The sequence below is a fragment of the Chelonoidis abingdonii genome, chromosome 14, assembly GCF_003597395.2.
Source record: "Chelonoidis abingdonii isolate Lonesome George chromosome 14, CheloAbing_2.0, whole genome shotgun sequence".
Taxonomy (NCBI): Eukaryota; Metazoa; Chordata; order Testudines; family Testudinidae; genus Chelonoidis; species Chelonoidis abingdonii.
This window is the reverse complement of record NC_133782.1, coordinates 38031149-38045680: the sequence shown is the minus strand read 5'-3', so window position 1 is coordinate 38045680 and position 14532 is coordinate 38031149. Positions and strand designations below refer to the sequence as shown.

The 14532-nt window shown below is 52.7% G+C and overlaps 2 protein-coding genes across 2 annotated transcripts in view; both read right to left on the bottom strand.

The window, feature by feature from the left end:
* LOC116839032 (alpha-1B-glycoprotein-like) overlaps positions 1-1440 on the bottom strand; it is a 12479-nt gene extending 11039 nt beyond the window's left edge. Inside the window, exon 1 of the mRNA XM_032804680.2 lies at positions 1326-1440. Coding sequence (XP_032660571.1) covers positions 1326-1356 — 31 coding nt within the window. The 5' untranslated portion in view covers positions 1357-1440. The remainder of the gene's footprint in view (positions 1-1325) is intronic.
* An 11098-nt stretch (positions 1441-12538) lies between these two features.
* Positions 12539-14532, bottom strand: part of LOC116839022 (Fc receptor-like protein 5) — a 14761-nt gene continuing 12767 nt past the window's right edge. The window contains exon 6 of the mRNA XM_032804664.2: positions 12539-12684. Within this exon, the coding sequence (XP_032660555.1) occupies positions 12539-12684 (146 nt within the window). The remainder of the gene's footprint in view (positions 12685-14532) is intronic.

The window sequence follows — 14532 nt, the reverse complement described above, 5'->3', positions numbered from 1 at the left end:
CTCTGCAAATCTGTTCCTGAGTTCTATTTCTCCTTCACTGGCTCTTCTTTTCCTCTGCCTGGTTCTCTTAGTCACATGCTTCCACCGTCCACTTTCCTCACCCAGCAGCCCCTCCTCAGAATTCTTTGGTCCCGCTTCCATCTGCACATCTGAGCTTATACCTTCGGCCTCCTCCTGTCTGTGTTCCATCATCTCCTCGAATCCCCTTCTAAACTCAACCAGAGTTTCCACCTGCATCTCCAGGCCCCGGATCTTTTCTTCCATCAGCTCTATCAGGCGGCACTTCATGCAGATATAACCCTTTTCAGATAACCCCTCTAGGATCATGTACATGCCTCAGCTTCCACATCCAGTCATCCTCATTGTGTCTTTCACTGCTCCTTCTGTATCAGTCATGGCCTTCTCACTTTGTGCCTGGCAATCCAGGCCACACGCCACAACACAGACCTCCTAGGCACTGGACTCCTGGCGCCCTACTGTCCTCTCTCTTCTCTGGCTTGTTGGTTCCTCTGCTTTGGTCTCCCCTGCAACCTCCCCCTGGAAACTCCCACTGAAACTCCCCTGTTAGCAGCTCTGTTCGTTGGCTGCTGTGCCGCTGCAGCTGTTCTTGGTCTTCCTCTTGCTTCTAATGTATTGATAAAAAGTCTTCATATTCAGTAAACCATAACATCTCTAATGACACCTCACGTGACCTCTCGTGTATAAAATAATCATAGTTATGCCATAATCATATCATAACACTATCTCTATGGAGAATATGGGGTCGTAGTGTCACAGGACAGTACCGCTCAGATGAGAAGGAAAGCAAGAAAATGCAAGCAAGCAAGAAAAGAGACAGAAAGAGCAAGCAAGCAGGCAAGCAAGAAAGAAATATAGAAAAGAGACAGAACAAGAAAGCAGGAAAACAAGCAAGCAAGAAAGAAAAGCAAGAAAGAGTAAACAGGAGGATGGAATGCGAACAAGACAGCAAAGAGACAGAAAAGAGAATGCAAGAAAACCAACACGCAAGAAAAGAGCGAGAAAGCAAGGCAGCACTCAGGAAACAAAAAAGATTAAAAGAAAAAGCAGGAAGCAATGTAGCAAGGAGGAATCTGAGAAGCAAGCTAGAAAGAAAAGCCACAGCAACAGAAAGAAATTAAAGAGATGGAAAGAAAAGGGAAGAAACAGAGAAAAGCCATCGCAAGAGAAACGCAAGCAAGAAAAGTGATCGAAAGTCAAGCCCGAAAGAAGGATGGTGAGCAAGCAAGCAAGGAAAGAGAAGCAAGAAAGCAAGGAGGACAGGAGACAGCCCAAGAGAGGAAGTGGCCCCCAGGGAGGCTACTTACCCAGCAGCGGCAGAAGGAGCGTTAGCTCCATGCTGCGAGAGCTGATCCGTCTGGGGCTGAGAGCTGGGTCCCGAGCCACCAGCCCCGTCTCTGCCCAGGGCGGAGACTGGCTCCCTTCCTGTCAGCCAAATCCTGGTGTGGACGTGACACCCAGCCTCTGCTTCCTCCGCATCCCAGCGATGGTCACATGCCAGGCTCTTGGGAAATGTGACAGCAGTTGCTGACCACAGACCAAGGCCTCCTCCCTGCATTTCCCCCACTTCAGCATCTTGCAAAAGCAACACGGCCCTGGGCCAGCTCAGCTCAACGCGGTGTTATCTAACCAAAGGGCCTTCTCCAGCTGTGTGTGGAAACTGAGGCACAGCGCAGTCAAGGTGGGCAATGCGCCAGCCTTTATACAGTCTCCACTGGGAGTCAGATGTTCGCGGTGGCCAACATATAAGAAAATAAATTATTTCCTCCCATTTGCATTGAAATTTTTCTCCCTGATTTTCTAAGCAGCTCAAACTTGCCTGTTTATGCTGAGGCCTAAGGGGTTTGAATACCCATGAACGAGGATGTGAATTGGGTGTCTGTATCCCTTTGGCCATCTCAGCCTTGGATTGAGGCTCTTATGGGCAACAACTGGCTGTGGGCTCGGGGGTGGTAGATGCTAGTAATCTCATGGTAAAGACCAGAGGCCAGGAATTTCAAGAGTGCCTAGAGAGTCTGTCTGACTAGCTGGGAAGCTGCCCTTGGAGGATTAGGGCCTTGCCAGATCCCAGGACCCACAAGTCACCTTTGAAAATGTTGGTTTCATGTCTTCCCAACTGATAGGAATCATACCCCTTCTTGGAACTGGGAGGGGAACCCAGGAGTCCCCCCACGCCATGCCCAGAGCTGGGATGAGAACCCAGGAGTCCTGATACCCAGAGAAACTGAATTCAGCTCACTGGAGGCTGTTGCTCTCTGAGCCCGTAGCCTCATAAATTCAGGGCAAGGTGACTTTTCCTTGATAGTGGGGATAGTGGTGGGTGCACACAGCCGGCCACAGCCCAGCTCAGCAGAGACAGGAGTTCTAAGCAAAATCTCCCTTCTGGGTCAGCAGTACAGGGCCAATGACACACACTGCAGCGGGGAAGAAATAACCAGAGCAAAGGAAATAGAGAAAGAACATGTTAAAGAATATTTAGAGACATTAGATGTATCCAAGTTGGCAGCACCTGATCAAATCATCCTAGGGTACTTAAGGAATTAGCTGAAACAATCTCAGAATGGTCAGCGATTATCTTAGAGAAGTCATGGAGCATGGGTGATATTCCAGATAGCTGGAGGAGGACAAACATGGTAGCTGTCTTTAAAAAGGGAAAGAAGGAAGACCTTGATTATTATAAACAAGAAAGTCTAACTTTGATACCTGGAAAGATACTGGAACAAATTATTAAACAATCAGTCTTGAGCACCTAGAGGATAAGAAGATTATAAGAAAGAGCCAGCACGGATTTCTCAAGAACAAATCATGCCGAAGCAACCTCATTTCCTTCTTTGGCAGGGTTACTGGCTTTGTGGATGGAGGGGAAGCAGTAGACATGGATGTATCTTGATTTTAGTCAGGTGTTCGACAGTCCCACACGACATTCTCATAAGCAAACTAGGGAAATGTGGTCTAGGTGAAATTATTATAAGCTGGGTGCACAACTGGCTGAAAGACCATCCTCAAAGAGTAGTTAGCAATGGTTTGCCATTAAAGTGAGAGGGCGAACTTAATGGTGCCCCACAGGGCTCAGTCGTAGTCTGGTACTAGTCAATATTTTCATGCATGACTTGGAGAATGGAGAGTGGAGAATAGGCTTATAAACTTTGCGGAGGGCACCAAGCTGGGAAGGGTTGCAAGCACTTTGGAGGGCAGGGTTAGAATTCAAAACAACCTTGACGAGTTGGGGGAATTGACCTGAAATCAACAGGATGAAATTAAATAGAGACAAGTGCAAAGACAGTGAGGAGGTGCCACCGGCCTCCTCGCTGTTTTTGTGGATACCGACTAACACGGCTACCCCCTGATACTTGAAGTGCAAATAATTTCATTTAGGAAGGGAAAATCAAAGGCATGGCTGCAAACAGGGCTGGTTCCAGGCACCAACCGAACAAGCATGTGCTTGGGGCGGCACCTTGGGGCGGGGCGGTGCTCAAGTTTTTGGTTGGTTGGTTGGTTCGGCGAGGCAGTGCTGGAGGGTTTTGTTTGTTTGTTTTTGTTTTGGCCGGGCAGCACTCGGGGAGGGGGGCTTGGGCAGCTCAGCGCTCGGCGGGGGCGTTGGGCCTTCAGGCAGTCCTTGGCGGCGCTCAAGGGCTGGGCTTGGCGCGGTTGTCGGTGCTCGCGGGGCCCGGCGGGCTTCGGGCGGCGCAAGTGCCTTCGGCAGGGGCGGGGGAATTGGGCCGGCGTGGCGCTCAGGGGGCGTGGGCCCTTCAGGCAGTGGGCGCCAGCCAGGGGGGCGGGGCTTTTGGGCAGCGTGACTGCGGCGGGTCGGCGTAGCCATTGAGGCCAAGGAGCGTGGCAACTTTGGGGGGGACGGGACTGCCTTGGGCGCGTCGGCGCTTAGGGGCGGGGGCTTGGGCGTCGTGGCACTCAGGGGGCTGGGGCTTTGGCAGCTTGGCAATCGGGGGGGCGGCGACTCTTTGGGCAAGTAGCGGGCTCCAGGGGGCGGGGCCTTGGGCAGCCTTGGCACTACCGGGGGGGGCGGAATGACTTTGGGCGGTGGCGGCGCTCAGAGCGGGCGGGGGGTTGGCAGCCCGGGGTTGACTTCGGGAGGGCAGGGGCTTGAGTTGTGAGGTTAGCGTCGCTTACCGGACAGTACAGGGGGCGGAGGCTTGCAGTATGCTTCGGTGTTGTGCAGCACTCGGGGGGGCAGGGGCTTGGGCAGTGCAGCGCTCGGGGGAGGTGGGGGCTTGGGCGGCACTTGGAGGGCGGGGATTTCAGGCAGCGTGGTGCTTGGGGGAGCGAGCGCTTCGGCGGTGCGGCGCTCGGGGGTTTTGGTGGCGCGGCGCTAAGGGGGGCAGGGGCTTTGGTGGCATGTCGTGGCACTCGGGGAGGTGGGGGTTTCCGGGGTGCGGTGGTGGTGGGGAGTGTTACAGTGGGGCGGCGCTCTTTTCTTTTGCTCGGGGCGGCAAAAAACTTAGAGCCGGCCCTGGCTGCAAACTGGGGACTAACTGGCTAGGAGGGTCGTATTGCTGAGGGGATCCGGGGTTAGGGTGGATCACAAATTGCAGATGAGTCCCCAACGTGATGCAGCTGTGAAAAAGGCAAATATCATTCTGGGGTGTATTAACAGGAGTCTTGTATGTAACACACGGAAGGTCATTCTCCTACTCCGCTCGGCATTGGTGAGACGTCAGCTGGAGAACTGTGTCCAATTCTGGGATTTTAGGAAAGATGTGGACAAATTCAAGAGAGTCCAAAGGAGAGCAACAAAAATGATCAAAGGTTTTGAAAACCTGACCTATGAGGAAAGGGTTTTTTAAAAAAAAAAAACCGAGCTTTTTTCGTCTTGAGAAAAGAAGACTAAGGGGACCTGAGAACAGTCTTCCAATATGTGAAGGGCGGTTACAAAGAAGGCGGGGATCAATTATTCCCCATTTCCACTGAAGTTAGACAAACATCTGCAGCAAGAGAGACTGAGGTTAGATATTAGGAAAAAGTTTCTAACTGTAAGTGTAGTTAAGCTCTGTAATCGGCTTCTGAGGGAGGTTGTGGAAGCCCCATCACTGGAGGTTTTGGAGACCAGGTGGGACAAACACCTGTTGGAGATGGTCTACATGGTCCTACCTCAGTGCACGGGGCTGGACTTCATGACGTCTCCAGGTCCCTTCCAGCCTGACCTGTCTCATTTTATAGAATCACGGGGGAGGCAGAGCAGAAAGACCATAGGAGGTTAAAGGGGGGTTTAATGCCAACAGGAGACAGGAAATTTACAGAGATTTACATCAGTTTGAATGTTCCTGGTAAAGGGGAGATTTGATGAGAAGTTAGGAGAGTAGAAACTTCTTCCTTCCTTTCAAACTGTCTCAGTCTCTCTGCAGCAGCAAAGAGACACCATCACATCTCGTTTTGCCAGGGATGTTTTCGGCTGGACACCTGGTGTGTGCCCACCGGCGTGAAGGAGACCTTGGGAGGATGTGCACGGTGAGTGTGGTAAGCTTCACAGATCTTCATTGGTCCTATGATGTTGCGGGGGACATGGAGGCAAGGAGCTGAGGGGGGTGTAATTTCCCCTGGAGGTTAAAGAGTGTCCGGGTTGATCGTTTCCAGAGGCATAGGTGAGTAACTGCCGAAGAAACCATCGTTCTGGGCTCTCCTCCTCCGCTCCCACTTGGAACCTACCAATGAGAAAAGCAAATCAGTCACTTCGCTACTGTACCTGGGGCATTTCATAGTGTGTTTCTGTTCCATGTTAGGGCTCTGGCTCAGACGGGGAAAGGGTGGGGTGCACTTAGAAGGGAGACCAACAAGGGATAGCAAAGCAAGGAAGCGGCATTGTGGGTAGCTCAATAGAGGGCACACTCCCCTGTGAAAGAGTGCTGTCTGCAATACCCCCATGGGTCACTGGGGGTGCTGTGCTGCAGGGAGCGGCGGCTCAGTAAGGGCCATTCTTGCAACTTAATCAGCACTGACTGTAATGCACCAGCATGACACTAGGGGGTGCTGTAAGGCAGGGAGCAGTGCAGGGAGGCTCTCCCCTGATAGTCAGTGCTAAGCACTGCGGCAGTGCTCTGCTGGGGGTGCTGTGCTCCAGGGAGTCAGGCACGGCTCACCACACCAGGAGGAGGTCTCTTCTGCCAGTCAATGCTGAGCCCAATGCCCTAAGGTGGCATTGTGCTGCAGGGAGCAGGGCAGGGGTTCAGTAGGGGGGGTGTCACAGCAAAGAAACCATAATAAACCTGGTCTACTGCATGGAAGGGGAAACCGAGGCACACTATCTCATGGCATTGCTGACTAAATGACAAGTTACCTGCACTCTAGAAAACATTTATATCTGCATTGAGTTAACACCAGTTGGAAAAGCAGAAGGGTTATCAATACTGAACAGATACAAAGAGATACTTTCTAGCATCCCAGAGGAGGCACACGGGCTAAGGTCTGAAATGACCAGACTGATCCACAAAGGGTTAAAAGATACACAGAACTTTACAAGCGCTCAAGGAGGGGACATGACAATGTTTAGCAACACTTGGGAGCTGTATGGTCAAAACCTAAAGAGGATCTTGGGCCCACTGCCTCCACTTGAATCAGTGACTAAAACTCCTGCAGTGAAGTAAGGGGGATGGGGTGATGCTCTGTACCTCAAAATAGCACCGTGGAACCCCCACATTCACCACTCATACAATTCTGATATGGTTGGTACAAAATGTGCCTTGTGAGGTATCATTTTAAAGGCTTCATCTGTTGAACATTAATATCCTGTTGGATTGCACACACTGTCATTGTATGGGAAGTTATGAAGTATTACTGTATATGTTAGTGAAATATGTTGTGAGGTTGGGAACACCCACAACCAGCCTTTCAGGTACAACAGTAGGGTAGCCTGGGAGCATTAATGGCTCATCAATACCCATCAAGGAAAGAATCCACTATCCATAGACGGTATACAACGGAGACTGCTTGACCAATGGGGACCACCTGATCCCCACTGCACAGCAAAGATCTTAGCAAGAAAGTATAAAAGAGGGGAAGTGACATCATCACTTGGCCTCACTCCCCCCACAACCCAACACCTGGCAACACATTTGGAGGACAAAGACTTTGAACTGGGAGCAGGAGGTCCCAGGCTGGAGAAGAGTCCTAGCCTGTGTACTGAGGATCTGTAACCTGCTTGTATCATCTCTTGGGGGAGACACTCTTGATTCAAATCCTGCTTAGTTTGTAGAACTTAGACTGTGAATTTATTTTTATTTCTTAAGGAACCAACTTTGTTCTCTGCGCTTGCTCCCTATAATCACTTCAAATCTGTCTTTCTGTCATTAATCACCTGTTCTATATTTTTCCTAAAACAGCGTGTTTTGTTCAAGTGCTTGGGGAATCTCAGCTCAGGTTACAAAGGCTGGTGCATGTCCACTTCTGTTGACGAAGTGGTGAGCTAGGTAATGAGCTTACCCTGGCCAGGCTTCTGACCAGTGAAAGATGGTACAGTTCTGGGGTGCAAGGTTGGGGAGCTGGGGGGAATTGGCTGGAGCCTCCCTTTTGATGTTTCATGAATGCCTGGGAGATCATTCATATACCTCAGCTGGGCATGTCCCTGCCTGTGGATGGCTGTGTAAGTGTCGTGCCTATCAGAGGTCTGTGGCTTGACAACAGCATCAGAGTGTGAGAGAGTGTGATATTCGGTACCTCATGGGAACACCCTGCAGCCCCATGTTCATCCTGCTAAAATGATTATGTGGTATCCAATGCAAAGTTTCTTATGTTCGGTGTCTTCGGAAGGCTCATGATGCACTGAGCGTGGTTGTTATAGTAACTGTCGTTACAATAACGTTTAGTAATGTTAGATTATAATTTCATGTATATAGTTATGAGGCTGAAAATGTGCCTTCATGGCTTAAAGAAAGGCAAGGCAAAAACCCTCTAAGAGCAGGGGGCAGTTCACACCTCATCAAGGCATGTATGGGACAAACCCAGCCCAGCCTCACAGGAACAAAGCACGCTGGCCTAGGCAACAGCAAAAGATCTGTTGGACTCTTGAGTGAGTCACCCCCCTTCCTTTGGTCAGTTTAGGACTGCGATGAGGTAATGCTCACTTCACTCTGAAGGTTGGAAGGGACAAAGCAAAGAGGGAAGAAAGGACATGATAAAAGGGAGAGATGTTTGCCCTGCTCTTCCTCTCTCTTCCACCTACATCTACAGATGCCACCACCCAGCAACTGAAGGGCTGATCAAAGGGGAGAGCCTGGCTGAAGGGCAACCAGCCAGCCTGTGGTGAGAAGTACTAAGTTTGTAAGGACATTGAAAGTGTTAAGAGCAGCTTAGAATGCATTTTGCTTTTATTTCATTTGACCAAATCTGACTTGTTATGCTTTGACTTATAATCACTTAAAATCTACCTTTATGGTTAATAAATCTGTTTGTTTATTCTACCTGAAACAGTGTGTTTGGTTTGAAGCATGTCAGAGACTCCCCCTGGGATAACAAGCCTGATACATATCAATTTCTTTGTTAAACTGACAAACTTATATAAACTTGCAGCGTCCAGCGGGCATAACTGGATACTGCAAGACGGAGGTTCTTAGGGTTGTGTCTGGGACTGGAGATATTGGCTAGTGTCATTCGATCGTACAATCCAAGGAGCAGCCGACATGCCAGAGACTGTGTGTGAACAGCCCAGGAGCTGGGGGTCTCACAGCACAGCAGGGTAAGGCTGGCTCCCAGAGTCCAGGATTGGAGAGATCTAGCAGATCACCGATCTAGATAACACCAGAGGGGGACATCACGGAGAGATACCCCAGGCTGGTGGGACAGAGAGCTCAGCAGTCGCACAATCCAGGTTACCCCCAGGGGACCCCATCTCCAGACGCTCTTCCTTTGCGGTCACTCCCTGTCCTAATGCCCCAGCTACAGAGTGGGAAGGAGGTAGAGGTTCCACAGCTGCTGTCTATGGATAAGTCCCATCCCCTCTTAATTATTATTGTTTTAGCACCTAGGAGAAACACCTCATGGTGAAGAACCCCAATGTGCTAGGCGCTACACAAACACTAAACAAGATGGTTCCCAATAACACTCCCTCCTTCCCCTCGCACCCCACTCTATGTAGTTTGCCCAAGACACTGGCCATAAACTCAGGTGTATCTCTAGATCTGCAGACCTGATTCTGTTGTCCTAAATTCCTCCACCCTGGCTGCTTCCATGAGATCTAGCACCTGCTTTTGCCCTTCCACAAATCTGCACAGCTGATTGCAAGCTGCTGTGTTCCACCCTGGAGGTGGCTGCATCTCAGCCTTGAGCGAGCGATTGCCGGGAGACATCTCAGTGCACCTGTTGGCCCAGCTACTCCACCCCAGAGTTGGCTGCATTTCAGCCCCAGTCATGTGATCTCCTGGCAGTATTGCTTGAATGCCCACCATTCCCCTGCCCCCCCGATCTCTCCCCGCAACTTAGGGGCTGGGAGCTGCAGGGCTCCCTGTGGGTGAGCTGTGCCTCTGTGCATAGGGGCGGCTATACTGTATAGTGGGCACTAGGGGGCAGCAGATGCCTGAGTCCCATCCTGGCATCTCATCCCTGAAACCACAATTCTTTGCATCTTGTAACTACCCAATTACCCATGATCCATTGCAGCAGAGTCTCCCTCCTGTAAACTCCCCAGAGTCGTTTACTCCAAATTACCCACCGTCCTTTGCACTGAAGTCCTGTAGTACTAAATCACCCATGATCCTGTGCAAGGCAGTCCTGCTCTAGCCGATTACCCAAAGTTATTTCCAGTTGCAATCCCAAATTGATCCTAGAGGTGGGAGGGGAGGGGAGAGAGTGCTCCAGAATCCCCTAGGATTTGGAGAATTGAACGGTCATCCTGGATGCCTGGGTCTCATTCCCCATCCCCCTCTTTCCCTCCCCACACACCTTTCTTCATCCTCCTGCAGAGACAGATGAGAAGCAGCAGCAGAAGCAGACCTGCGGCAGCACCAGCGCACCCAGCCACCAGGGGGATGGGCAGAGACCCGATAGCTAAGAGAAGGAGAAAAAGGGAAGCTGTTAATAACCAGGAATCGTAGGGACAGGAGAACAGTCAATAGGGATCTGCTACCTCCACTATACCCCAGCCAGGACAGGGAAGTATGGGTGCCCTACCCTTTAAGGGAAGATTTTCTGCCTGCCAGATGCATTTGGTGTCAGCCATGGTGAAAGGCTGCCACCTGTGGGTCAATCGGAGATACTGCAATGGGGGGGCCAAGGCTCTTCCTACTGTCCCCTTTAAAGTTTGCAGTCGAGGTCTCTCCTTGAAGGTAGCACGGAGCTGCTGGTATGACCCTGAGGTGGCTTTATTTTGGGGGGGCTGTAAGGGGCATTTGGGGGCCTCACCCTTCATGGTGATGTTCACAGGCCAGCTCCCAGGGGATGGGATCCACTTCCCAATCACATTCTTCTCATATCTGTACTGCATAATGGACACTAGGGGGCAGCAGAGGTTGGGGGTGGGGAAGGACAGCTGTACTGTATAACAGGCAATAGGGGGCAGCAGACTCCTCAAACTGTTCTCTGCTCCACACAAGTTCCTCTCTGCTCGATCTCCAAACTGTTCTTGCTCCAACACAATCTCTCTGCTGCCGACTCCTCCAAACTGTTCTCTGCTCCAACAGCGTTGTCGCCCCTGTCCCCGCACGCTCTTGCTGCCCCTAGTGCCATCTTACAGTACAGCGCCCCTTCTTCCCAACCTCTGCTGCCCCTAATGCCCATTTATACAGTACGAGCAGATTTTTTACCAGATTCTCCAATTTTCTGGTTTCTGCTTCCCTCCCCTTGCCTCTTCAGTCCCCTGTCCCTTGCCCTTGTGCTGAGCATGGAGTCCCGTCTGGAGTGCGTGAGCAAGGGGGTCCCTTCGTATCACTGCGACCCCTTAGGAGATGCAGGGTGGAGGTTTCCACTTCTACGGATGGAGCCGAAATTCGATCCCGGGGACATGGGTCTGAGATAGCACCACGGTGCTTCAGCCACTGCCTCTTGTGATTGAATCACTTTCCCCCGGCTGGTCTGAAGGCAGGGGGATTTCCTGCGTTACGAGGAAAACGTAAAGGGAGGTGGTCCCGTCCCAGGTCCTGGGCTTGTGGAACGTTATATGAAGGGTTGAGTGCTGCCCCCCAAACTCCATCCCTCCAGATATACTGCGTAGTCCTGCCGTGGGGAGCAACAAGGGAACTCACACAACCTGGTGTCTTTCTTGAAGGAAATGGTTTGGACATGATGCAGCTGTATAATGATGGCCTTCACTCAGCTGCATCCTTATTTACTGCATCAGTGCCTGCGTATTATAGCGACCGCTCCCACCCCACCCTGTGCTACTCCTAGAGCCCATTATACAGACAGCCGCCACTTCCCCGCCCCACTCTGCTGCCCCTAGTGCCATTATACAGTACGCCGCCTTGCCCGCCCCCACTCTTCTCTTTATGCTGCCCCCTAGTGGCCTTATACGTACAGCCGCCCCTACCGCCCCCACCCTCTGTGCCCCTGTGCCCATTTACGCACAGCCGCCCTTCCCCACCCCCTGGTGCCCCTATGCCCATTATTAACAGTACAGCTGGTCGCTTCCGCCCACCTCTGCTCGCCCCTTGTGCCATTATTCAGTACAGCCGCCTCCGCCCCACCTCTGGCTTGCCCTAGTGCCCATTATTCAGTACAGCGCCCCTTCCCCCCCACCTCTGGCTGCCCCCTATGCCCATTATTACAGTCAGCCGCTTCCACCCCCACTCTGCTGCCCTAGTGCCCATTATCAGTACACCGCCCCTTCCCCGCCCCCCTCTGCTGCCCTAGTGCCCTTATTCAGTCATCGCCTTCGTCCACCCTCTGCTGCCCGCCTTTTAGTGCCCATTATACAGTACAGCCGCTCCTTCCCCACCCCACCCCCTTGCTGCCCTGTGCCATTTACATTTATAGCGCCTCTGTTCCCCAACCCCACCCTCTGCTGCCCCTAGTGCCCATTACACGTACAGCCGCCTTCCCACCACTCTCTTGTTGCCGCCGTAGTTGCTCATTATACAGTTACAGCTGCCCTATCCCACCCACCTTGTGCCTAGTGCCCTTATTCCGCACAGCCGCTCTTCCCGCCCCACCTCTGCTGCCCCTAGGCCATTATCCAGTACAGTCGCGCCTTCCCGCCTCACCCTTCTGCTGCCCCTAGGTGCCATGTATACCAGTACGGCCGCTCCTTCCCCACCCCACCCTCTGCTGCCCTAGTTGCCCATCTATCAGTTAGGCGCCTCTTCCCAGCCCACCTCTGCATGCCCCCTAGTTGCCCTATAAAGTCAGACCGCCCTTTCCACCCCACTCTCTGCTTGCCCTGAGTGCCATTACCCGTACAGCTTGCCCCTTCCAACCCAATTCTCTGACTCCCTAATGCCCTTACAGTATAGCAGAGTTTTTTACCGATTCTCCAATCTGGATTTCCTGCTAAACCCCCCCCTTTGCTCCTAGGATCCCCTTCCCTTTGCCTGTGCTGGCATGAGATCCCGTCTGGTAGTGGGTGAGCAAGGGGTCCTTCGTATCAATCTTGCACGACCCGGAGATTGCAGAGAGTGCGGGTTTCACTTCTATCAGGATGGGCCGAATCTCCCGGGGACATGGGGTCTGAGATCAAGCACCGGTGCTCAGCACTGCCGCTGTGATGCTCACTTTTTCCCCGGGCTTGGTCTGGGCACGGGGGAATTCATTGAGCAGTGACGAGGAAAACGTAAAAGCGGGGAGGTGGATCCATCCCCCAGGAGTCAGGCTGTGAAAGACCATGAAGAGTGTTGAGGTGCCCCCAACCCTCCAAATGCCTCCAAGTATACTGCGTAGTCTGCGTGGGAGGAACGGAATCACACACCTGGCTGTCTTCTGAAGGAAATTGGTTGTGGACATGATGGCGTGCTTATAAGAATGGCCTAACTCATGCTGCCATTCTTTAATACTGCTCCGTGCTGAGTATTAGCGACCGCTTCCCGCCCCACTGTGCTACCTTCGCTAGAGACTTATAAGACAGCCGCCCTTCCACCGCCCCCTCTTGCTGCCCTGTGCCCTCTATACGTACAGCCGCCCTTTCCCGCCCCCACCCTTGCTGCCCCTAGTCGCCATATCGTACAGCCAACCTTTCCCCGCCCCCTCTCTGTGCCCCCTCGTTGCCATTATACGCAACAGCCGCCTTCCCACCCCCACCCTCTGCTGCCCCCTAGTGCCCATTATACAGTAGCTGTCGTTCCCGCCCCACCCTCTGTGCCCCTAGTGCCATTATACGGTACAGGCCGCCCCTTCCCCGCCCCACCTCTGCTGCCCCCTAGTCCCCATTATTACATACAGCGCCCCTTCCCCCAACCCCCACCCTTGCTGCCCCTAGTGCCCTTATCAGTACAGCCGCTTTCCCACCCACCCTCGTTGCTGGCCCTTAGTGCTTCTACAGTTACAGCCGCCCTTCCCCACCCCACCTCTGCTGCCCTAGTGCAATTATACGTAACGCGCCCCGTTTCCCACCCACTCTCTGCTTGTCCCTGTGCCCTTTACAGTACAGTCGCCTCCCGCCTCCCCTCTGCTTTGCCCCCTAGTGCCATTTATACAGTTAAGCCGCTCTTCCCACCCCACCCACCTCTGCTGCCCCTAGTGCCATTATACAGGTTATGCCGCTCTTCCCAGCCCCACTCCTCTGCTGCCTTTGTCCCATTCTACAGTACAGCGGCCCTTTCCACCCACTCTTGTGCCTAGTGCCTTCCAGTAGCAGCTGGCCCCTTCCCCACCCATGCTTGCTGCCTAATACCCATTTAATACAGAGATAGCAGATTTTTACAGATTATTCATCTGGATTTCCTGCTACATCCCTTTGCACTCCCTTCATGATCCCCTGCCTTGCTGTGCTGCGCATGATCCCGTCTGGAGGGTAGAGCCAAGGGGTCCCTTTCATAAACTGCACGACCCGGAGATGCCAGAGAGTGGAGGGTTCACTTCTTTACAAGGTGGACGGCATCATCCGGGGACAGGGTCTGAGATCAGCCCACGGTGCTCAGCACGGCTCTGTGCTTGCTCACTTTCCCCTAGGCTGGTCCTGAGGCACTGGGATTCACTTGCAGTTTATGAGGAACGTAAGGAGGTGGGATCCATCCCAGGAGTCGGCATGTGAATTCCATGAGGTGAGGCTGCCCCCAACTCCAAATGCCTCAGTATACTGCGTAGTCCGCAGTGGGAACAGGGAAAACTCACCACCTGGCTGTTTCTGAAGGGAATTGGTTGTGGACAGATGCAGCTGCATAATGATGCCTACTCAGCTGCCATTTTCCTTTTGTACTGCTCCAGTCCTGAGTAGCGACCGCTTCCCCGCCCCTACCTGTGCTACTCTAGGGCCCATTATGACAGACTGCGCTTTCGCCCCCACTCTGCTGCCCTAGTGCCCATTATACAAATACAGCCGCTTCCCCGCCCCACCTCTGCTGCCCTCAGTGCCATTATACGTCGCACACCTCCCCGCCCCCTCGGCTGCCCTAGTGCCGTTATACAGCACGCGCCCTCCACCCA